Raw genomic sequence first — 25257 nt, 5'->3', positions numbered from 1 at the left:
GGTCTTGAGACCAAAAAGTTTGAGAACTACTAATCTAGAGAAGCAATGCAGTGTCAGAGGACAGCTGTCTTTAGGAAGCAAGCCTCAGGAAAAGCAGTTTGTAGAGTAGGATATGCAAATAGAATGCAGATTGCCAAACAGCCAGTCAGCTTCTCTGCTGATAACTAAAGACAGTCCTTAAAATATGAACAGAAACCACAGGCAACAAATGACAAACAGCAGAGTATATGGATGGCTATTAGGACAAAGACTGGTTTCAAGACCAGTGCCTGTTATACCTGAATTTTATCTTTTGAACTCAAGTTGAATAACACAGTTGGAAGGAAGAAAAGTGACTAAGGTTTATGAGGCTGTCTTACAGACCATATTCTCAGAGCTTAAAACAATGACTAGCGCACAGAAAGAGCTCAGCATTTGTTAAATGAAAAATGAGTGACTAGATAAATGAAGTTACGAAGGTGAGTAAGTTGGAAGCAAAATGACTATATTAAGAAAGGCTTCTAACAGGGGGATTTGTTCTAGTATCAATTTTCAAGAGCTGAAGAAATGAGAGTAGCAGAGTGGTTATCACTATCCCAAGAACCCTCCCTCCCATCTCTCAACCCTCTTCACTTTCCTTTTAGAGTCTGATTGGGGATGTTATTAGCAACCACTTCATCTCAAGCATCTTAACATCCTAAATACCGTATGACCTAAATAGAACTCTTAATTCTAACCCCTCACTCCCTCATAGAAACATGCTTCTCCTGCACACTCCAGCTTAATATGGTTCTTGATTCTTTTCCCCTCATGGCTTCCATTTATGTCCTGTCCTTCTATTTGCAAAGTGCATAATTTATTCACTCCTTTCTTTTTTCTTTTTAAGATTTTATTTATTCGTGAGAGACACAGAGGGAGAGGCAGAGACACAGGCAGAGGGAGAAGCAGGCTCCATGCAGGGAGCCCAATGAGGGACTTGATCCGGGGTCTCCAGGATCAGGCCCTGGACTGAAGGAGGCACTAAACCGCTGAGCCACCCAGGCTGCCTCCACTCCTTTCCATCCCTACTCTATCACCCTAGTCCAAACCACTCGGATTAATCTTAACAGACCCTAGCTCATCTCCCTGTGACCTACCCCCGTGGTGTCTGATCCACCCCACTCCAATGTATTCTCCCCCTAGGAGCCAGAGTGGTTTCTTAAAAATGCCAAAGAGATTATGTCATTCTCCTTTTAAAATTCTACAAAAGTTTCCCACTGTGCCTAGAATAAAATTCAAACTCCTCCTCTACAAAACCTTCTCCATTTGGACTCTCTTATCCCTGACTGACTCCATCCCATTCCACAACCCTCATATGCTCCAGCCACCCTGGCCTCTTTCTCTATTCAGTTGTAAATTCCTTCCTAAATTTGTTTCAGCCTGACTGCCCAGCACTCTCTGGAATACTCTACTAAAGAAGCTTTACTGTCATTTTTTCCCCATTTAGTTCTCCATGTCATCTTCTGCATTTTCAGAGGCCTCTCATGATCATAACAGCTAAACGAGGCACCCCTTCCTATTAAATGCTTACTGCATCACTCTGGTTCCTTCCTTAATAGCACTCAGGACTGAAATTACTTTGCTTCTGTTTCCTTGCTCCAGGAGAGCAGTACCTTGTTTATCTTGTTTCAATATTGTACCCTTTACGAGCTTTGCACAGTGGCAGTATCGTAGCCAATGAGGTTTATCCAAGGTGCAATTATTGCTAATTGTACCCTTTACGCTTAGGAAAGTAAGAATAGTACCTGACCCACAGGAGACATTTAATAATCAATATTAAATAACAAGTGAGTTATACATCGCTGTTAAACTCTATAATTTTTTTCCTGGAAAATGATCTCAGAGGTAAAGCAAGGTGTTCACCACACATATATAAATGTTACAGAATCTTAGAGTCGACTGAGTCCTAGCCTTTCTGAAGCAAATTAATAGGCTACATACAAAGCTATCCTCTGTATCAGATCTTACAAATGATGTTGATTTTTGTGCTTCATAGGGACTCCATTTCAATTCTGCATTTCTTGAAATGACTAACATATATTAACAATATTATTTTGAAGTACATATCCTTTTTCAACAGTACTTAAAGGTTTATAAATATACCAAAATGCTCTAAGAAACTCAGCCAGTAAGATTTTTCTGGCACAGAGACTATCTCAAATACTTCTTCAATGAATGAGGTTTTAATGTTTTTCTAACTGTGCAATAATGCCAAAGAAATAGTCTTCTCTGGCTTCAAATAAAGCAATACCTTTAGAGCGTAAAAAATAAAACTCTTACAAGAAAACAAAAGAGTACATGGAAGCTTTTATTAGTGAAACAAGTCAATTTATTTTATTTCCAACAAGGCCTTTTCCTCTAGAAATGAGACAAACTACTTTATATTACTTTACAACAACATAACTTAGTTTTTTGATGTTTTCAGAAAAGGAACAATTTCTCTGGGAATTAGGAAAGTAAATATTTTGGGAAGAAAAACTACAGTAAGTTACTTTTCAATTAACAAGGCCTGTCTACCAGGCATGTAACTCCAGAATTGTTCCTCTTAACAAATCTGTCAAGTACCAGCCAAACCTATCTTTGGAAACTGAGGCAGGAAAGATTTCTACTTAAATAGGAAACAAGCAATCTAACATACCAATCACATGTCACCTTAACAAGGCAATTTACATAATTAGGTATAAATTATTATCTTTATGTTGATTAAGGTCCTAGCAAAGACTCAACCAGTCTGTTACGTCAAGTTCAAACTGCACTCATCTGGCTATAAAGGTAAACATCACAATGGAATTGGGCCTGTTTGACTCAGGGGGAAACTCTCTTCAATATTGCACATTTTCTTTCATTAAAAACAAGGATTATTAAGTCAAGGCCATCTTAGTTCGGAATCTCTCCATTTTTGTTGGAAGAAGACTCACCATCTCTTTACTAAGCTCTAACTCAACTTCTATTTCCTGGGCAGCCTCAGGGTGCTTTTCACAGTAATCAACAATAAATTTGTAATGTTCCAACGATGTTGCCAAATTTTCTAGCTCTTTCTTGGGATCTGCAGTGATGATTTTGCCATAGAGACGGGCAACTCGAAACTTAGCTAACATGGCAGGACGAAGAACATCTTCCCCTATATGCTCAGGAAATACTTTATTCGGGTCTCTCAGGGAGTCTAAGAAGAGCTGGTAGTACTTCAATGCTGACTTATTGAGATTATTTATTTTTTTTACAATGTGTGAATCAGGGTCTCTCAGCTTGTCAGCAATGGCAACCTTCAAATCCATCATATCATAGTAAGCATGTGCAATCTCAAACTGAATCTGTCTGTTGACCAACAGGTAATACTGTGGATTCAGGTCCACAATGAGGGGCTCTAGCATGGCTATTCTACGTTTATGCATCTTGCACCGTCTCTCCATATCAGTTTCAAAGAATGCAAGCACCTTAAACAGAGCACTGTGGTCTTGGACAACTTCAATATGGTCAGTGACATAACCATCAATCTGAAAGAACTCTTTTGCCTCAAAGACATAATGTTGACCCAGTAAGAAAAGTTCTCTGGCTTCTTCAAAGTCTAAAGGTCTCAGATAGCTCACTTTCTCCTCCACTGCAGAGATGGCATCACACAGCTCACCGGTTCCAAACTGTACAGCTTTTTTCCTCACACTTTCCTCCTCATCTAGTTCTTTTTTCCGTAAAGCTCTCAGCTCAGATTGTTTATCAAGATCAAGCTCTCCTATGTTGTCCTGAAAGAAAAAAAAAAAATTACGGTGAGGTAAGACACTGGTCTCCCGCTGTCAAATAATATTATGGCAAACTTAAGAGGAAAGAAAATAAAGCCCTCTTTCTCAGCTGGGTTTATGGAGGTATTACAATCTTACACATCTTTTAAAACTCCTTTCTTCTAATTATATTTCAAGTGTATTAAGTATGTAAGAAATAGAAAAAGGTATTTACATCAAATAAGCTGCTTATATATGACTTTCCTCTTTGGGAAACAAACACTCATTTATAGTTTCTCCTTCAGGCAAGATAAATGCATATGAAAGAACTTTAGAGACTGAGAAATATTATACACCTGTAATACATTAATAGTATTTTAACATTAGAGTAAGACTGTATTCTACATCCTAAGAATATTGCACAGAAATGCCATTAAGATGAATGATATGTTTATGCTAGAAGTTACTGAGTGAAATAGAACTGTCCTAGGTCTCAAAGACACTAAGGTGAAGACATAATTAAATCTACCATCATAAAGTTATCTCTCAGGGCCAAAAAAAAAAAAAGGTAAAATGGGGCACCTGAGTTTTAAACTGCTTTGCTGAGTGTGGGGTACGAGTTCTTTGTGTGGTGCCTGGATGCAGCTCGTGGTGCCTGGATGCAGCTCACCACGGCCACACCCTCCCTTGAGGAGCTTGACTCCTTCAAGTATAGCAACCTGCAGAACTTGGCCAAGAGTCTGGGCCTCCGGGCTAACCTGAGGGCAGACAAGTTGTTAAAAGCCTTGAAAGCCTACCTTAAAGACGAAGCAAAAAAAGAAAATGAGAGTCAGAATGGAAGTCAAACTTCTGCGTTCTCTTGGGATGAGACTGAGATGCATATCAGCAGCCAGGAACAAACTAAGAGGGAGCCAGTTGGCCACATCACCAAAACAAGGAGAAGGTGCAAGAACCCTGACTCCCAGGAGGAACATTCAGAGAGAAAATGAAATGATCACACTGAATTCCAGAATCAAGAGAAGCAGGAAAACCAGGATCTCAGAACTGTTGGAGAAGTTCCTTCACCACCAGATGAAAGCCAAGGAGAGGAGAATGCAGTTTCCGCAGGAAAAAGTAGAATAAATGGTAATGAAGATTCAAAGGTACCTGCAGAAAGAAAGAAGCCTCTCTATGCAGATGGGTTTTCCAAACCTGGGACCTATAAACGCTACTCCAAACTTTAAGAAGCTTCATGAGGCTCGTTTTAAGGAAATGGAGTCCACTGATATATATTGAGAGGAAAAAGAAACATTTTGAAGAACGCAACTCATTTAATGAACTGAGGAAGCAGCCGGTCACCAAAGAAGTGGTGGGGACTCCAGTTCCTCTCCGGGGAAGGCTCCCTGAGGCTCGAACTCCCTCTGGCCAGTGACGCTCGCAGGGCCAGCCCCTGGGCCCTGCAGGCCAGAGCACCTTGTGTGGGAAGGGGTCCGCCAAGCGGTCCATTCTATCGGCTACTAAAATGAATGTCAGGTTTTCAGCTGCTACCAGAGATAATGAACTTAAGTGTTCATTGACCAAGACTCCAGCCAGAAAGTCTCCACATGTGACCGCACGTGGGAGTACTCTAAAAGGCCAGGCTGTGCTTGGACATGCAAGTTAAAGACCGCGAAGGGGAATTCTGCTTCTGTTGTTAACCCATTTAAGTCAACAACTGAGGCAACACGGACTCCAGTCTCCGACAAGAAATCTGTGTTTGATCTCAAAGCAAGTCTGTCTCGTCCCCTCAACTATGAGCCACACAAAGGCAAACTGAAACCATGGGGTCAACCTAAAGAAAATAATGCTCTCAAGCAACATGTCAACAGAGTTAGCTTTCACAAGAAAACTTATAAACAACCTCCTCTCCAGACTCGGGAGGAACAACAGAAGCAACATGAACAAAGACGAAAGGAGAAGAAAGCAAAGGTTTTGGGAGCTCGAAGAGGCCTCATTATGGCTGAAGATTAATTTTTTAGCATCCTGTGAATATTACTTCATTCTGAATCCTTTCTTTAATGTAAATATTTTTCTATCTTCCTCACTTGAGTCAAGACTTCTTTCTGCTGTTTCTTGTTCACTATCTATGTAGTGTCGGTGGGTTCTTCACATGCTGTGTCTCCGAAAAGACCTTATTAACCTTAAAACTCACAAATTCTTTGAATTTTTTCTTTTACCTAAGTGTCCATACAATTCAGTTTTCTGAGACTCATCCTATATATAATCTTGAGCTAGATTTTTAATGTCAAGTTTCCTCTGCTGACAGAACTGGAATCCTCTTCTAGACAGAAGCATTTACCTGATGGTAGGTAATTCTACAAGCTTTAGTACCTCTTCCTCCTCTAGAGAACCACGTAGTCTCACTGAAATGGAGAGCCATACACATCGGTAATGGCATCTTCTACCTATGTGAAGTGTTTTATTACCTACACAGGTCTGTTCAGATCACTTGATGTAATTGCCATCTATCACTCAATATATTCTTAAAAACTCCATAGCTCATTCTAGCTTTACTTATTTAAAAATATCCAGGCCTATATTGAAATCTGAGGATTGCTGCTTCAAGGATCAGTACATTCTGTCAGTTATGTCTTACTCGTTTTATGGGAAAGACTAGAGTTGGTTAGCATCATAGCCATGTTTGTTGCCCCTAAGTGGAGCTTCTGAACTTTGTACTGATTAAGATTTTCATGAATGTTTTCTCATGATGGTAGATTCTTTGCAAATAAACGGACTTCCAGATTGAGTTGAGCAAAAAAAAAAAAAAAGTTAAATGACTTAAAAAAAACTGACTAAGCCTACTCTTGGTTTCAGCTAAGGTCATGATCTCATGACTCCTGGATCAAGCCCTGTGGCAGGGTCTTCCCTCAGCAGGAAGTCTGCCTGAGCTGCTCTCCCTCCCTCCCTCTCTGCCCCTGCTACTCACCAAGCTCTCACACAAAGAAATAAGTAAATCTAAACAACAAAAAAAGACTAAGCTCACCTTCCTCTTCCTGGCCAATAAAACTGAATATCAGATCCCTCTGAGCTTCACTCCCAAGCCTTTTCTTCCTATCAGACAACACTATCCCTAGATCTGCACTGTTCAAAACAGTAGCCTCTGAACACATGTGGATGACTCCCAGGAGCTGGAAATGTGGCAAGTTCAAACAGATGTGGGCTGTGTGTACAACATACACACCCAATTTCTTTCTTTTTTTTTTTTTAAGATTTTATTTATTTATTCATGAGAGACACAGAGAGAGAGAGGGAGGCAGAGACACAGGCAGAGGGAGAAGCAGGCTCCATGCAGGGAGCCCGATGTGGGACTCGATCCCGGGTCTCCAGGATCATGCCCTGGGCCCGAAGGCAGCGCTAAACTGCTGAGCCACCCGGGCTGCCCACACACCCAATTTCTAAGACTTAATACAAAAATAATTTTAAATATCTTTAATTAATATTGATGACCTATAGAAATGACAATTTTTTAAAAAGATTTTATTTATTTATTCATAGAGACAGAGAGAGAGGCAGACAGAGAAGCAGGCATCATACAGAGGGCCTGACGTGGGATTCAATCCAGGGCCTCCAGGATTACGCCCTGGGCTGCAGGCAGCGCTAAACCGCTGCGCCACTGGGGCTGCCCTAGAAATGACAATTTTTAAATGTAATCTGGGTTTTAAAAAGTATAAAGTTAATTCACCTTTTTTCCTTTTCTAATGTGGCCATTAGAAAACTGAAAATTACATACATGGCTGGTATTCTATTTCTATTGAACAGTGCTGCCCAACAGGAGACTCTGTTCATACCCATGGCTCTAACTGTCATCCGCAGGAGGATGACTCACAAACATACAGCTCTAGCCCATACCTCTTTTCAAGCTTCAGACCCCTAGGTACAGGATAACCTCTCCTCCAAGGACACGCAAAAGCTCTTCATCTGCAGGATGTCCACAGTGGAACTCCTATTCTTCTTCACTGTTTCTTATTCTAGAACTGTTTTAGTGAAGAAGCCTCCATCAATCTGGACCACCTAGGAATCATCCTTGAGACATCCCTCTCCTCACCCCCCTTTATCCTGCACCTTCAATCTATCACCAAGTCCTTTGCATTTTGCTTCCTGAATACCTCTGGAATCCATGCTTTCCTCTTCCATCTCTTGTGCTACCACCCTAGACCAAGCTCTCTACACATCTGACCTGGACCATTCCCATGGTCTTCTAGCTAACCTCCCTCCTCTACTATTGCTTCGCCTCAATTCTTTCTTCATTCTGCTACCTAGATGCTCCAAGCCTTCCAAATTCTTCGAAGGCCCTGCTTGCTCCAGCCCTTTCCTAAGTCTCACATTACAGGCTCTCCCATTGTGCTCCTACCTCACAGGCCTTCGTTCTGTTCCATTTAACACCACGCTCCCTGTGCCCCAGAACATGCTGTTGCAGCTCGCTGGAATGCTGAACCTTCTTTTCTAGCTAATTCCTGCCCACCCCCAGAGCTTCTTCAGTTACTTCCTCCAAATGTCCTCCATCACGTGTCTCTCCTTTGTGGAACTTATCAAAGCTGCACTTTCACATGAGGTAAAAACCCAAGTCTATTCTTTTTTTCTCACAAGACAACAACTAGCATAGAGCTGGCATAAATAAATCTGTGTAGGTGTTAAGCTTAAATTGAAAAAGGCTTTTCAGGTAAACAGATGATCAAAGGATGAAGTTAAAATAACAAAGTCAGATTAAGAAAAATCTGAGTAATTTAATGGCAGGCAACTATTTAAAGTAGTTTAATCGGGTGCCCAGTCTGGAAAACATCAACTAAATGAAGGGTATGAATTAAATGGCAGTGTATTTTGCTTGGCACAATTACTTCAAATGCAAGCCCTAGTCTCCAAAATCTTCCTTCTTTACTTGCTTCCCAGCTCCTTGCTTATTTACATGCTTTCTAGGCTGCTTTCTGAGCAGAAGAAAGCTGACAGCTTTTCCTGGCTCTGGCTTCTCTAGACGTAAAACTCCCCCGTTCTCCCTTACTTACTTTCTTTTTCAGATGCCTCATCTTTACCATCTACTTTTAAAATGCTCTCACCCTTGCACAACATAGGCCTCCAGGATTTTGCGGTTTGTCTGTTTGGTTTTATTCTGTTTAGTAGTTTCATAAGTTCTGTATTATTACCAGTAAAAATTATTGTACTTTAATGCATGCATTAAAAAAAAAAATTCTTCCAGGAAAGTCTTCCATGCATCTACACTCAGTATTGCTTCCAAATTATTTACTTTCCTCCTTAGTGGTTAGAAACTAGGATTCAGTATGGATTAGTAATGATGATGATGATGATGACCATTAACATTTATTAAGGACTTAGTATGTCTAGGACACTTTTCTGAGCCCTTTGCATATGTATTAATTTAATTCTGATAACAACATCACTAGGTAAGTACTATTATCATCTCCATCTCCTTTTCTTGTTTTTTAAGATTTTATTTATTTGACACAGAGAGAATGAGAGCACAAGCAGGGGAGTGGCAGGCAGAGGGGAGAGGGAGAAGCAGGCTTCCTGCTAAGTGGGGAGCCCGATGTGGGGCTCCATCCCAGAACCCTGGGATCATGACCTGAGCTAAAGGCAGAGACTTAACCGACTGAGCCACCCAGGCACCCCATCTCCACCTCTTTTGTGAGAAAATTGAGACAAAGAGAGATTAAATACATTGCCACAAACATACAGCTATAAACTGGCAGGGCTATTTCCAGATATATATATTTTATAAAATAAATATAAATTAAATTATATACTGTATAAATGATATAAAGGTTAGATTGCTTATAGTCTAAAAAGAGGTAAAGGGAAAAGCTAAGAATGTGAATAGAGACAATACAAAGCAAAAATCTATGTGATTTAGGAAGGGCAAGGAAAGTTCTATGGAGTTTAAAGGAGGGAAATGATACCAGTAAGCAATGAAGAATTCATTACACACTGAACAATTAATATATTAAGAACCTACTGTGCCTGGAGATAGTGATATAATATGAATATGATGCAGCCCCCACCTCTCAAGGAATTTATATTTTATCCAAAGTAAAGTCTTTAAGGAAGAAGTGACATTTGAGACAAACCTTAAATAAATTGGACTCTAAAAAGTAAAGATGGGAGAGCAAGAAATATTTGAGACCATTCTGCATGCTTTGCATAATAAACAGGCAGTGAGCCCAATGGGCATAGTTCCCATTTTAAGCTTTTACTTACATTCTGCTTATTTAATAAAGAAAAGGCAACTTTTGACAACATTACCTGCATGGAAAGCTGGGCATTCTGTAGGAGAGTCAAACAATATTTGATCCAGCATCTTGCTATTTCTCCTTTTCTTTGATGATAAAGCTCTGGCACATCACCTTCAGCTTCAGTAGCTAAAATCACATGACATTATTTGTCCAGGTTAATGGTCACAATCATAATTTTCATTGTGTATTACATTCTTTTTATATTACTTTTTCCTGAACTTAAAAGTAAAGATTCTCAGGGCACCTGGGTGTCTCAGTCGGTTGAGTGTCTGCTTTTGGCTCAGGTCATGATCCCAGGGTCCTGGGATGGAGCCCCACAGCAGGCTCCCTGCTCAGTGGGGAGTCTGCTTCTCCCTCTCCCTCTGCCCCATCCTCCATTCATGCTCTATCTCTTTCAAATAAATAAGTAAAATCTTAAAAAAATAAAAGTAAAGATTCTCACTGAAGCAGTGGGGGGAAAAAACCCACCCCAAATTCCTACCACCCAGAGGCACTCACTGCTATTATTTTTGTATATTTCTTTTAGGTTTTTCTATGTGTCATCTGTCGGTAAAAATTAAGGCCACAATATAATATATATTCAATTTTGAATATAAGGTTTTCTCTATATATTATACCACTAACACTTTACCAATATCAACTATTTAACAGTTTTAAGAATAGCATTATATGTAACGAAATAGGTATTCCCTATTTATAAAACCATTCTTCTAATTCTAGGCATGCATTGTTTCCACTTCTATAAGAAACAAGTCTAAACAAAAAGATCTCTGTGCATAATTCTGTCTGGATTTTGGGTTATTTCCTTAGGACAGATTCCTAGAAGGAGAATTTACTGGATCAGAGTTTATACCATTTTTTTTTATATATACCATTAAAAAAAAAGATTTTAGTTATTCATTCATGAGAGACACATAAAGAGGCAGAGACATAGGCAGAGGGGGGAGAAGCAGGCTCTATGCAGGAGCCTGATGCGGAACTCAATCATGGAACTCCGGGATCATGTCCTGAGCCAAAGGCAGATGCTCAACAGTTGAGCCACTCAGGTGTCCCAAGTCTATACCATCTTAAATGTTCTTGATACCTACTGCCGTATTATTTGAAAAAGCACTCTAACCAACAATATATGGGGCTACTCAATGAAAGTATTCTGAAAACATTGGACACTGTTATTTTTTTAGCTATTTTTTTAAGATTTTATTTATTCATATGAGAGAGAGAGAGAGCGAGAGAGAGAGAGGCAGAGACACAGGCAGAGGGAGAAGCAGGCTCCATGCAGGGAGCCTGACATGGGACTTGATCCTGGGTCTCCAGGATCAGGCCTTGGGCGGAAGGTGGTGCTAAACTGCTGAGCCACCCGGGCTGCCCTAACTTTCTATTTTAAAGAGTAAAAATAACTCACTGCTTTAGTTTATACATCTTTGTTAGTCTCTATTTATTTATTTATTTTCCCTTTATGAATAAAGGGAAAAAACAAATATTTAATAATGTACATCTCCTTAACTCTTCATAATCTCTATTCTTCTGATCCACAATAAAAAATTTGTGACAAAATCTGTAAAATGACTCAAATATAAATATGTTTTTTAACTGACATATAACCTTATATTAGTTTCAGGTATACAACATAATGATTTGATATTTGTACATATTGTGAAATGATCACAAGAAGTCTAATTAATGTCAACCATTGAACATAGTTACAAAACTTTTTCTTATAAGAACTGTTAAGACCTACTCTTAGCAAAGTTCAAATATGCAACACAGTATTATCAACTACAGCCACCATACTGTAAACTATACATCCCCATGACTTACTTATTTTATAACTAGAAGTTTGTTCATTTTGACTTCCTTTACACCCAGCCACCACTTCTGGTAACTGCCAATCTGTTCTCTGTATCTATGGGTTTGGTTTTCTTGTTTTATTTTTTTAGATTCACATTTAAGTCATAGCATACGGTATTTGTCTTTCTTACTTATTTTACTTGGCATAATGCCTTCAATGTCCAACCATGTTACCATAAATGACAAGATTTCTTTTTTTCCCCCTCCAAACCATTGTAATAGCTAAGCTTTTTTTTTCCTTCATGTTCCAATAAATAATTTCATCCCTATTAAGGATGCATGCCTTGGGGCACCTGGCTGGCTCAATCGGTACAGCATGCCACTCCTGACCTCAGGGTCATGAGTTAAAGCTCCACATTGGGTGTAGAGCTTACTTAAAAAAGAGAGAGAGAGAGATAGGGAGAATGCATTCCTTAGGTATTTAAAGCATCTTATGAAAAACCAATGTTCGTTCGTTCTTTCCTTTCTTTCTTTTTCTTAAGATTTATTTATTTATTCATGAGAGACACACAGAGAGAGGCAGAGACATAGGCAGAGGAAGAAGCAGGCTCCTCGCAGGGAGCCCCAATGGGGATTCAATCCCAGGACCCCAGGATCACACCCTGAGCCAAAGGCAGATGCTCAACCACTGAGCCACCCAGGCGTCCCCCAATGTCCATCTTCATGATGTTCACAGACTTGTTCCCAACCTTAGTACTATGAGTTTGATTTTTTCTGTCCTTATTTCTAAGCCTCTAAGATTGCTGAATCCCCTACCAGGGGAGGTCAGGAGGTGGGGTAGGGAAGGGTTAGATCAGTTGTTGAGCTTAAGCAGTAGAGTATGGAGTTATAAGTTACAGGTACAGAACCATCATGCTTGGGTTTGAATGCCAGCCCTGTCCCCTACTATCTGTGTGACACTGGGCAAGTTGTTGAACCACTCTGAGCTTCAGTGTCCCCGTCTGTCAGGTATAGATAATAATAGTAACAGTCTGATAGTGTAGCTATGAGGATTTAATTACACAAAGACTTAGGACAGGATTTGATATGTGGATGCTCAACACCATTATTAATCAAACTGTATTAATAAAATCCAGTCTAAAAACCTGTGTGATCAAGGTTTAAAGTACCTAGTTTAAGATATGAATTCTCTAATTCATATCTATACATGGACCTTAGGAGTTAGTTGAAAGCAGTTTCAACTTGATTGTTTAAACATTTACTTTTGGGACACCTGAGTGGCTCAGTGGTTGAGCATTTGCCTTTGGCTCAAGGCGTGATCCCAGGGTCCTAGGATCGAGTCCTGCATTGGGCTCCCTATGGGGAGCCTGTTTCTCCCTCTGCCTGTGTCTCTGCCTCTCTCTCTCTGTGCCTCTCATGAATAAATAAATAAAATCTTTTAAAAAAAAGTAATAAAAAAATAATCATTTACTTTTATCACCTTACTCATGCCATGGTGTCTGTTAAGATATAGTGTTGGGGTGCCTGGGTGGCTCAGCTGGTTAAGCGACCAACTCTTGATTTCAGCTTAGGTCATAATCTCAGGGTCATGAGATCAAGCCCTGTGGCTGAGCATGGAGCCTGCTAAAGATTCTCTTCTCTCTCTCTCCCTCTCACGCGTGTGCCCCCACTCTCACTCTCCTTCCCTCACTCTCTCTGAAATAAATAAAATCTTAAAAGATTCTCTCTCCCCTGCTGCTTCTCCCCTAAGTTTGTGCATGTGCACACAGTCTCTGTCTTTCAAAAAAGAAAAGAAATAGTGTCAAACAAGGTGAAAGCACAACTATTAACCAATTTGTCAAAAATTCCAATTTAGTGAAATTCAAATTGAAATGGGAGTTCTCATGAATTAAAAGGTAGTCTCTAAGTGCAAAGCTTCCCCTAAAATAACATTCAGAATGATGGATATAGTTTAATGAAGGGCCATTTCATTTTGTACTGCAGGTCCTATGTCCAGTTTTACCAAAATATTTACTATGTTACATCTGTGGAGGGCATTCTTTTTTGCAAGGAAAAATTTATTTTAATATTTTTCCTGATTTGGGGCACCTGTGTGGCTCCATCTGTTAAGCATCTGGCTCCTGATCTCAGCTCGGGTCTTAATTTTGGGCTGTGAGTTCAAGCCCCACACTGGACTGCAAAATGGGTGTGGAATATACTTAAAAAAGAAATAAAATTAAAATCTAAACAAATAAATGAATAAATAAATTTCATCATTTAAATTATTTTTGTTTCCACTATTAAAAAAAAAATCCTTTAGGGATGCCTGGCTGGCTTAGCAGTTGAGCGTCTGCCTTTGGCTTAGGGCATGATCCCAGAATCCCAGGATCAAATCCTGCATCAGGCTCCCTGCATGGAGCCTGTGTCTCTCTCTGCCTATGTCTCTGCTTCTCTCTCTGTGTTTCTCATGAATAAATAAATAAAATCTTTTTTAAAAATCCTTTGTAATGCAAATTAACATTTTCCATCACCATATTAGATTTAATGTAGTATTACTACTAATCCGTGTAAACTCTCCTCCGTAGTCTACCTTTTCCCATCAGCATGGATGTGCCACCAACACCAAGCACAACAGTCACAGGGTCCAGCTCTACAGGGAGAAAATCAAGTTGCTAGACTTCCAAATAACATAGAAGCATGGCACTTCAAGTCATTGGTGAGTTGGATTAACTCCTTTAGATGAATATTTGTTTCAGCAGAAAAAGGTTTATTATTTTTTTAAGATTTATTTATTTATTTGAGAGAGAGAGAGAGAAAGAGACACAGAATGGGGGGAGTGGCAGAGTGCAAGAGGGAGAGAATCTCAAGCAGACTCCTCATTGAATGGGGGGCCCAACATGGCGCTCAATTCCATGACCCTATGATCATGACCTCAGCTCAAATCAAGAGTCAGTTGCTTAACCAACTGAGCCACCCAAAAAGGCACCCCCCCAAAAGTGGTTTTTATCTCCAAAAGTAAAACTAAGGAGACAATGTACAGTCGATTCTCATTATTCGTGGTAGTTATGTTCCATAAAGTCATCATGAACACTGAATTATTCAAAGGCTGAAACATTACTCCTCAGGAAAATACAGAATTAGATTTCCATGAGCTTCTGGTCACATTTTCATTAACTGATGAATATATATAACTTCATTTTGTGTTTCTGTTTAAAGATCCCTTATGTAATATATATTGTTGGCTTATTAACACTGAACACTTATTAACTTATTATCACTTATTAACACTGAACACTTACTAACACTGATCAACAAACAGCTCTATAACTTGTGCCTGAATGGAGTTTATCTAACACTATAACTTCTCCGTTAGGGACATCAGAGCCTTCATGTGCTAGGAACACTGGACAGTGCTTCAGCACTACAGTTAGGGGCCATTTTAAACAATGAGATTGCCAACAAAAACCCACAAAAATGTGAAGAATGGGGTGCTAAATAAACAACAAAAAGGACACTTATTTACTATAGGAGAGCTGAAACAAGGAGCAGAGTGTTGTCTTGTTTGACATCAGCTGGGAACGTGCACCTCAGGAAACTCAACTTCTTTCCTATTCTGCACAAATGACCACAGAAGTGCCTCGAGTACTGAGTTTGGGGTTTTAAGTAAATTTTAGCAATAGGTGAATCTGCAAATATGGACTCCACAAATAATGAGGACTGACTGTATTTTGGAACTTGCACTTAGATATGAAGTCCTTTTTCTTTCTTTTTCAGAAATAGCTGGTGGGTCTGGGTACTTGACTTCCTTAAGGTTTGGAAGCAAAAGTTACTGGGTTGATAAGTTAGTAAAATGTGCTCAGGGGCCCTATGCAGGTATATTATTGATTTTATAATAATAAAAAGTACCAATCTTTTTTTAAAATTGAGTTACAATTGACACATGACATTACAGCTGACCCTGAACAACACAGGTTTGAACTGTACAGGTTCACTTATAGCTCAATTTTTTACAGTATAACACTATAAATGTATTTTCTCTTCCTTATGATTTTCTTAACATTTCTTTTATCTGGCTTATTTCATTCTAAGAATAGAGTATTAATACATATAACACACAAAATATATGTTCTTATGGTAAGGCAGCTGGTCCACAGTAAACTCTTAGTAATTAAGTTTTGGAGAGCCAAAATTTATACGCAGATTTTTAACTACACAGGGTATAGGAACCCTTAATCCCCTCCCCCACATTATTCAGGATCAACCATATATTAATTTCATATGCACAACATAATGATTCGATGTTTGTATATATTGCAAAGTGATTATCACATTAAGTATATAGTTAATATTTATGACCCCACAGTCCAATTTTTCTTGTAATGAGACTTTAAAGATATACCCTCTTAGCAACTTTTATTTAAGATTTTTTAAATTATTATTTATTCATGATAGTCATAGAGAGAGGAGAGAGAGGCAGAGACACAGGCAGAGGGAGAAGCAGGCTCCATGCCGGGAGCCTGACACAGGACTCAATCCTGGGACCCCGAGATCACACCCTGGGCCAAAGGCCGGCGCCAAACTGCGAGCCACCCAGGGATTCCCCCCTCTTAGCAACTTTTAAATACGCTATATAGTATTAACTATAGTCACCATGCTAACATTACATCCCATGACAATTTATAATCTGAAGTTTATATCTTCCACTAAAAAAGATTTTTTTCTTTTTTTTCTGAATAACCTTTTTTTTTTTTTTTTAAAGATTTTATTTATTTATTCATGAGAGACACACAGAGAGAGGCAGAGACACAGGCAGAGGGAAAAGCAGGCTCCATGCAGGAAACCCGATGTGGGACTTGATCTCGGGTCTCCAGGATCACACCCTGGGTGAAAGGCAGGCACTAAACCGCTGAGCCACCTGGGCTGCCCTCTGAATAACAATCTATTGTGTAGATATACACCATACTTTCTTTATTCACTCATCTATTAACGGACACTTAAAGTTGTTGTTATATCTTGGTGACTGTAAAGAATACTGCAACAAACGTGGGGGTGCATATACCTTTTTGAGTTAGTGTTTTCTTTTTCTCTGGGTAAATACCCAGAAGTGGAAACACTGAACTATATGTTATTTCTATTTTTAATTTGAGGAATCTCCATACTGTTTTCTTTTTTCTTTTTTTTTCCATACTGTTTTCCACAGGGGCTACACCAATTTACATTCTCACCAATAATACATGAGGGTTCCCTTTTCTTCACATCAACACTTGTTATTTGTCTTTTTCATAAAAGCCATTCTCACAAGTATGAGATGATATCTCACTGTGGTTTTGATTTTCTCAAATATACGTGTTAACTGTGATTTTTAAAACCAAGTAAAACACTATAATTAAAAAATCAGACATTTGCACATCACTTATGCAATATTCCAACCAAAAATGTGTAATCAGATTCTTAGCTTAAGGAAATATCAAACACCAATTGATGGAAATCTAATGTAATACTGGCTTATATTTTTCAAAAATGTCTATGTGATGAAAGAGAAAGAATGGCTGAGGAACTGTTCCAGATTAAAGGACAATAAAGAAAAAAAAAAAAAAGGACAATAAAGAGATGTGACAATTAAATGCAGTATGAAATCGTGAAATGGATACTCTAATACTAGAAAGGACATTACAGGGATAATTAATGAAACAAATATGTATTATAGAAAAGAGAATTATATCAATGTTACATCTCCTTTCCTATGATTATATAACAAAATATTCTTAGGAAATATACACTAAATTATTAAAGGGGTAAAGGAGGGATCCCTGGGTGGCGCAGCGGTTTAGCTCCTGCCTTTGGCCCAGGGCGTGATCCTGGAGACCCGGGATCGAATCCCACGTCGGGCTCCCGGTGCATGGAGCCTGCTTCTCCTTCTGCCTATGTCTCTGCCTCTCTCTCTCTCTCTCTCTCTCTCTCTCTCCTCTCTCTGTGACTATCATAAATAAATAAATAAAAATTTTAAAAAAAAGAGTAAAAAAAAAGGGGTAAAGGAGTCTAATGTATGCAATCTTTTCTCAAATGGTTCTGATGGACAATAAAATGTGACTGCTGGGGGGGGTGGGGTTGGGGGCAGATGTGAGAACACTTGTCCAATTTTAAAATGTCAAAATTAAACATGAGCTGGTTTCCAAAAAAAAAAAAAAAAAAAGTGACTGCAAATAAGGCAACTATTAAAAGTTGAATTAAGAAGGGCTATGGTAGTTCTTTGTTATGTTCTTGAATTCTCTAAAATTTAAAATGATTTCAAAATGTTTTTTAAAAGCTGTGCAATAAGACATGCACATGTGGACTTACTGTCTTCTGTTGTTGAGACCTTTCCAGTTTGACCAAAAATGACATTAGCAGCAGATAAACAGTGCCTGGCCTCCATAAAACATAGCTGTTGAGGAAATAAACGAGAGTAAGTGCAATTATCACCTAGCCTTATTTGCAATTAGACTTACATAAAGCCTTCTACTATGAGAAAAGCTATAAAATTAGGTAAAACCCACTAAGGAAACCCTGTATGGTTGCTAAACATTAAGAAGGAATAGGACATGTATTCTCTGGTTAAAAAGCTACCTCAAAGATTAAAATAATAAAGCCCCCAAACTCTTAATAATAATCCAAACTGGCTGAGAGACAACTGCTGACTGAACCAAAAGTTAGCTCTCCTCAAGCTATCAGTAAGTATAATACCAGAATGGCTATCATCCTAAACTGAGAATGCTTCAGATGGCTCTGTAGGTTCAGTTCATAGAGCCAAAATGCCATGCATGATAAATATGTAGGCAACTTACACCCTGTCAGAGGACTCGAAGATTGGATTTTCTGAAGTTTAGAGATCTCTCTATATATCCTACCTCAAAGGTAAAAAGGGTAAATATGGATATGAAGATATTCCCCTCTTCTAGAATTTTGAGAGATTTATGTATAATGAATGAATGAAGGCTCCCACCCTGAAGTCAATAGATTTCCCTGAAGTTCTGAAGTCAACAGATTTCCACAGATGAACTATATGGAATTGCTTTACCAACACACTTGAAGGCTTCCTAACTCAAATCTGGGCATGGTAAAGTTGTCAAACACTTGGAGAAGATCCCCTTGCTAACATAAACACTTTGCATCTATCATGTAAATCACAGGACCAACCCAGCAGAAATACAAAGTTAAAGTCCAACTTTTAGTTGGAAGCCACCCTCATTAATTAAATGTCTAATTCATATTAATAATACCTCATTTTGCTAAGATTTTTCATGGTTGGCTATGACTGTATAAGCTCAGCACTAAGTGTATCTCTCCATTACAGCAAATTCAGAAGCCACCTTTAGAATAGCTGGGGTACCATGTACAGTATTAGCCCAGCAATATCTACAGATCAAAATGTTGGTGTTAAACCTCAGAAACCCAAGGAATGTTACAGTTTACGTAAAGAAGCTTTAATTGTCCCTCTGCAATCCCTTACCCATCGTTATCACTTTAGCTTTGTTCACATTGGTTCCCTGCAAGCAACCACTGCTAGAACAGTGAGTGCCATGTGCCCTTGAGGTGGCTGGTAAATGTGGGACTTTTAGCACCTGCCAGGTAGGGACACATAAAATAGCAAAACCTCATCACTGGAACCAGATGAAGATGAGAATGATATAAATGACAACTGCATCGTTTTAAGAAAAATGGTTCAAATCTCTGTTTGCAATAGAACTCAGCTAGTTGTAACAAAAACGTATAGAACATTTTGGCTTAAAAAAAAAAAGCACAGGGTGGGGGAGGTACTAATGAAAATCACCGCATGCTCCACATAAGCAATGCTTAACAACTTTAAATTTTTTATTACACTTTAAATTAATATCTAGATATCTTATTACTATTAATATTGATGGAGTTTCAAGTGTTAATTAAAATCTCAATGAATACATAGCTTTAAAGTTGCTAAACAAAACAAATAAGGGGCCTCTGGAAGCTATAGAAAAAGGTGCCACAAGCAGAGGCACCAGATAACACTTCTGATGATGATCACGATGAAATGGATTCATGAGTTAGATTTAACCAAATGCTCCAATATACGCAACAGCGTTACTTACACGCTTGATCTTAGACCAAAGTCCTAGAAGCGATGCTGCAGTCACCACAGCCCTTTCTCGCCTGCTAATAGCTTTTCTGAATGAAATTCTGTGGGACAATACTTTAAACATAGGGCGCATTTACAGAACCAGCACTAACAGAAAGCTTAGGAAGGATAAAGGCCCAGTAAGGATATGGCAGCAGGTAACCAGAGAGATTTAAGGAAACCTGATAAGTAAAAAATTACCAAAATTTCAGAGTGAATTAGAAATACAAATAAAAGTAATTTCTATTGCTGAGTATCTTATTGAGGATTAATAGAAAATTTGGCTGGGAAAGGTGGCTAACAAGGGTTTTAGCATTAAAACTTAGAGACTAAAGGAATAAACAGATCAATTAAAACTATACCAACATGATTCCGAATAATTCTGTATATGTGCTGCCGAAGCAAGCACAGACTCTGAATAATTCTGATAAACAACTGAGAAGCTCAAGTTTGTTCCTATGTAATCCTCCAGAAGACGTATATCATAAAGAGCTACAACTCTGGAATTGAACAGACATTTCCCACAGAGAAAAATTACTATAGAGGAGTTAATTCTAAAGAATAACTGAAATGCATCACATGCTTTTATCGAAGCCCACATTTAACAGTCAACTTCCTCGGACAAATCCTCATAGTTACCAGATTACCGCTGCATAAAGATAAAACTGTATCTCTAAAGAAAAAATCTGTAGTTTAAGGTAACATCTCAAATGAACTAATAGTGTCCTATAGCAAAAAAGAATTGGTCTTAGGTAACTAACTTGTAATTTTAGGGGCTAGCAGCATGTAAGACAATGATAAAACTCAGCATCTTACAATTCAAAAAGATTAATGCAAAAAAAAGCTATAAAAGTCTAGTATACTGACAAACTGGGTTGCATTTTTCTGTCCAATTTACATCATAAAATACAAGCTACCTGTTTTTAAAGGATGACATTTTCAAGGTACTACTGATTCTATTTTTATATACACTAGCAGTAACTTTGTTAGACAACTATTTGAGAAGCTTACCTTATTGATGTAAAATTGTGACAAGGTGGCAGCATTAATAGCCCACTCTATAGGATGGTAGGCATTGTGTTCAAGCTGGCGTTTTAGGGTACTGTGACAATAATGAGCAGCCTTCTCAAACATTTCCATATGCTGGTAGACTTGAGCCAGGTAATAGAGGTTATGAGTATAAACCTTCTCAAATCTATGAAGAAAAAGTGAATATTTGCACAATGGTTTACAATTTATAAGGAACTTTCATACAGGTTGGTCCTCATCCCAACTCTTTTGAGTTGGGTATGGCTATTGTATCTATCTGACAGATAAGGAAAATGGAGCCTCAGATTTGAACAGAGTCACATATCTAGTAAGTGGTAAATGGAGGTTTTTAAATCTATGTCAGAATCCACATTCTATAGCCTTAGAGTGTCTCAAAAGAGAAAATACTGTGCTTTTTGTAACAATCATCATATCTATACTATATGGAATTACCTGTGAGAGCTGATTCTGTACCTACTCACCTTTTTGATCTCTCCTGTTCAGCAAGTTTCTCTTCTTCAGGAAGAAAATGCTCAGTAGGATCAAGAGGAGGACTCCCAATCTACAATTAAAGAAAAACAAAACTCTAAAATTTTAAATTGTAAACACCAAGCGCCCTCCTCTGGAGAAACTGGAGAAATCAAATTTTTAAAGCCTAGTATACTCCATTTTTCACTATTTCATTTTCATGTTACCCAAGAAGGAATTTTCTTAACCATAAAATTTTAAAGAATCAAACAAATAAAAGGAGATTGCCTAGAAGCTCACACTTGACAAAATTTTAACTGCTGTTGGAGGTGAACCTCAAATACATTTAAAAAGATCTACCAGGGAACCCTGGGTGGCTCAGTGGTTTAGTGTCGCCTTTGGCCCAGGGTGTGATCCTGGAGACCTGGGATCAAGTCCCACGTTGGGCTTCCTTCATGGAGCCTGCTTCTCCCTCTGCCTGTGTCTCTGCCCCTCTCTCTCCTCTGTGTATTCTCATGAATAAATAAATAAATAAATAAATAAATAAATAAATCTTTATAAATAAATAAATAAATAAAAAGATCTACCAATTTGCCTTAGAGATGTATAACTCCTTTAGCCTTAATTTTGTCTGGTAAAAAAAAAAATCTTTTAAAAACCTACATAAGGGATCCTTGGGTGGCTCAGCGGTTTAACACCTGCCTTTGGCCCAGGGCGTGATCCTGGAGTCCTGGGATCGGGTCCCACATCGGGCTCCCTGCGTGGAGTCTGCTTCCCCCTCTGCCTATGTCTCTGCCTCTCTGTCTGTGTCTCTCATGAATAAATAAATAAAATCTTTAAAAATAAAATAAATAAAATAAAAAATAAAAACCTACATAAGTGCTCGCTTCGGCAGCACACATACTAAAATTGGAACAATATAAAAACCTACATAAGTGGAGCACCTGGCTGGTTCAGTTGGTAGACCACATGACTCCTGATGGGGTGGGGGTGTGTGTGAATTTGAACCCCATGTTGGGTGTAGGGATTACTTGAAAATAACATCTTAAAAAAAAACCCTACATAATTATGACAAATAAAAAAGATATATTCAGGGATGCCTGGGTGGCTCAGCAGTTGAGCATCTGCCTTTGGCTCAAGGCGTGATCCTGGAATCCCAGAATCGAGTCCCACATCAGATTCCCTGCATGGAGCCTGCTTCTCCCTCTGCCTATGTCTCTGCCTCTCTCTCTGTGTGTGTCTCTCATGAATTAAAAAAAAAAAAAAAAAAAAAGATATATTCATCCTTAGAGTAATATTGTCCTAAACTGACCGCTACCGAAAATCATATCAAAGTTTTAAATATTTGCTTTAATATTTTTTTCCTTAAGGGAATGACAAAAGTATATAGATTACCCTCTTTTAATACAGGGGCAATAAAATCAGTGATTCTATTGCTTACTGCCTTGGCCAAGTCACCCAATCTCTCTGTACTTCTGTTTTCTCATTGATAAAATTACCTCATAGGATTGCTAGAGGATTCAATGTGTTAATACGTGTAATCATTTATAATACCAACTTAAGCCCTCCAAAGGAGCACAACTTAACTTCTGCCTCATTCTACTTCTATGAGGATAGACCCATCTGCAAGACCAGCCTTGCTTTAAAGTGAATTCACTAAACTGCAAGGAGCAAAAGTGCCTTCCATTTTTAAAAATATGATCTTACATTCTGGATATAAATACTAGAAGTATCACAATTAGGGTTCCTAGAATTCACAGAAAGTAGAAATGACTAAGACAGGAAGCAAGGGCCAAGGCAGACATAAGAGATAAGTTAATTCCTCCAAGATGGCAATAATTTTGAAGGCTGTTTATATGCTTACTCTAAAAAAAAAAATGCTTACTTTTTTTAAAGATTTTATTTATTTATTTAAGACTGACAGAGATAGCGACAGAGCATTAGTGGGGAGGAGAGAGAAGTAGGCTCCCCACTGAGCAGGGAGTCCGACACAGGGATCAATCCCAGGACCCAGATATCATAACCTTAGCAAAGGCAGATGCTTAATCGACTGAGCCACTCATGCACCCTTGCTTATTACCCTTTTAATGAAGGGAATTAGTCAATATATTATTTTCTATACATACTTCATTGTTACAGCTACCACATGTCATAGATAACCCCATCAAACCACTCTGTTCTCTGAACTCAAACACTGGTATAACTGAGTACTGTTCAATGTATGTTTTATGTTTCCATATTAATACTAATTTTTAATGAAATATAGATGTATGGTATCTATGGTATCTATTTTGAGGGGGGAGGGCAGAGGAAAGCAGGAGAGAATTTCAAGCAGGCTCCATGCCAAGCGCAGAGCCCAACTCACAACCCTGAGATCATGAGCTGAGCTGAAATCAGGAGTCAGATGCTTAACTGACTGAGCCACCCAGGCAGCCTATATCTTCACAATTGAAATGAACAACTTCATGTATAAGAGCGTGAGCCTGAAATCATGAAAAGAGGTGTTTTATACAGATAGATGTTTCTGTAATTTGTCCCACACAACTGACTACAAGGCCCCGCATAGACACAGGCAGGCTAAGAAATGCTGTTTGTGAGACTCATGTTGTGTGAATGACCTCGGGAACCTGGTTGTTTGAAATACACAATCTGGCCTTCAGGTCAGAACTGGCCCTTCTGTTCTGGACATCAAGAGCTACACATCTCATCTCACTTCCCCTCCTGCTCCAGACTGGGCTGACCTCCCGGAATGGAATCCAAGAGGGGAGGCAGACACATATAGCCCAGGCTCCTTGAAAATACAAAAACAAGATAACAAAGAAATGTAGCTTGTTCCAAACTGCACGTAGGCAAACAAACGTTTAACTTCAAACCTCATCATTTGCCCTATAAATATGGCCTGTATGGGGATGGTCAGTTGGAAGTCTCACCTAAGGAGAGGATGCTCCGCCCAGGCCTCTTGGGTCAGGACTCCAACCTGACTGCTTTCACAGGGCTTCTCCAGTTAATGAGGATTGATGTTGTAAGAACCCAACATGATGTACCTTTGCCTTATTCTCATTTATTGCCTACTATTACCTTCATCTATGTGTAGATTCCTTTCCTCTTCTGTTTCCATTAGGTTTCTATAATAATAATAAAGTTTTCCTTCCTTTTTGAAACCTAAACATGGCTGTTGTGAATCTTTTGTTCAGAACAGAGAGAAACATTTCCATTTGGCTTTGTGGTGTTCTGCTCCTCTTAGTACATTAGGAAGAAAGTTAAAATACTAAGGTAGGGGATCCCTGGGTAGCTCAGCGGTTTAGCGCCTGCCTTCGGCCCAGGGTATGATCCTGGAGTCACAGGATCGAGTCCCACATCGAGTCCCACATCGGGTTCCCTGCGTGGAGCCTGCTTCTGCCTCTACCTGTGTCTCATGAATAGAAAAAAAAAAAAAAAACAAGGTAGAAGACTTTTATTATTTATTTATTTTTAAAGATTTTATTTATTTATTCATGAGAGACACAGAGAGAGAGAGGCAGAGACACAGGTAGAGGGAGAAGCAGGCTCTCTGCAAGGAGCCAGATGTGGAACTCGATCTCAGATCCCAGGATCATGCCCTGAGCTGAAGGCAGACGCTCAACTGCTGAACCACCCAGGCATCCTACTAGAAGACTTTTAAAATGTACATTCTAAAATTCCTTGGGGAGGGAGAGCCTGCATGACTCAGCTGGGTAAGTGTCTGCCTTCAGCTCAGGTTATGATCCCAAGGTCGTGGGTTCGGAGCCCTGTGTTGGGCTCTCTGCTCAGCCTGCTTCTCCCTCTCCCTCTCCCTGCTGTTCTGCCTACTTGTGCTCTCTCTGTCAAATAAATAAATAAAATCATTAAAAAA

The 25257-nt window shown here is 39.0% G+C and overlaps 1 protein-coding gene, 1 long non-coding RNA gene and 2 pseudogenes across 2 annotated transcripts in view; 3 read left to right on the top strand and 1 right to left on the bottom strand.

Moving 5' to 3' along the window:
• LOC144312288 (uncharacterized) overlaps positions 1-14468 on the top strand; it is a 98118-nt gene extending 83650 nt beyond the window's left edge. Inside the window, exon 7 of the long non-coding RNA XR_013377776.1 lies at positions 14344-14468. This is a non-coding gene — a long non-coding RNA (uncharacterized LOC144312288). The remainder of the gene's footprint in view (positions 1-14343) is intronic.
• LOC144313126 (U4 spliceosomal RNA) lies at positions 1667-1745 on the top strand (annotated as a pseudogene).
• KIFBP (kinesin family binding protein) overlaps positions 2314-25257 on the bottom strand; it is a 39477-nt gene continuing 16533 nt past the window's right edge. Inside the window, exons 3-7 of the mRNA XM_077894786.1 lie at positions 21401-21480; positions 20901-21084; positions 18098-18182; positions 10002-10117; positions 2314-3755 (exon numbers count right to left, since the gene is read on the bottom strand). Of these exons, the coding sequence (XP_077750912.1) occupies positions 2880-3755; positions 10002-10117; positions 18098-18182; positions 20901-21084; positions 21401-21480 (1341 nt within the window). The 3' untranslated portion in view covers positions 2314-2879. The remainder of the gene's footprint in view (positions 3756-10001; positions 10118-18097; positions 18183-20900; positions 21085-21400; positions 21481-25257) is intronic.
• On the top strand, positions 4391-6073 carry LOC144311984 (nucleolar and spindle-associated protein 1 pseudogene; annotated as a pseudogene).

This window comes from Canis aureus, chromosome 4 (genome assembly GCF_053574225.1).
Source record: "Canis aureus isolate CA01 chromosome 4, VMU_Caureus_v.1.0, whole genome shotgun sequence".
Taxonomy (NCBI): domain Eukaryota; kingdom Metazoa; phylum Chordata; class Mammalia; order Carnivora; family Canidae; genus Canis; species Canis aureus.
Note: the sequence above shows the minus strand (reverse complement) of the source record. Positions and strands in the feature narration are given on the sequence as shown.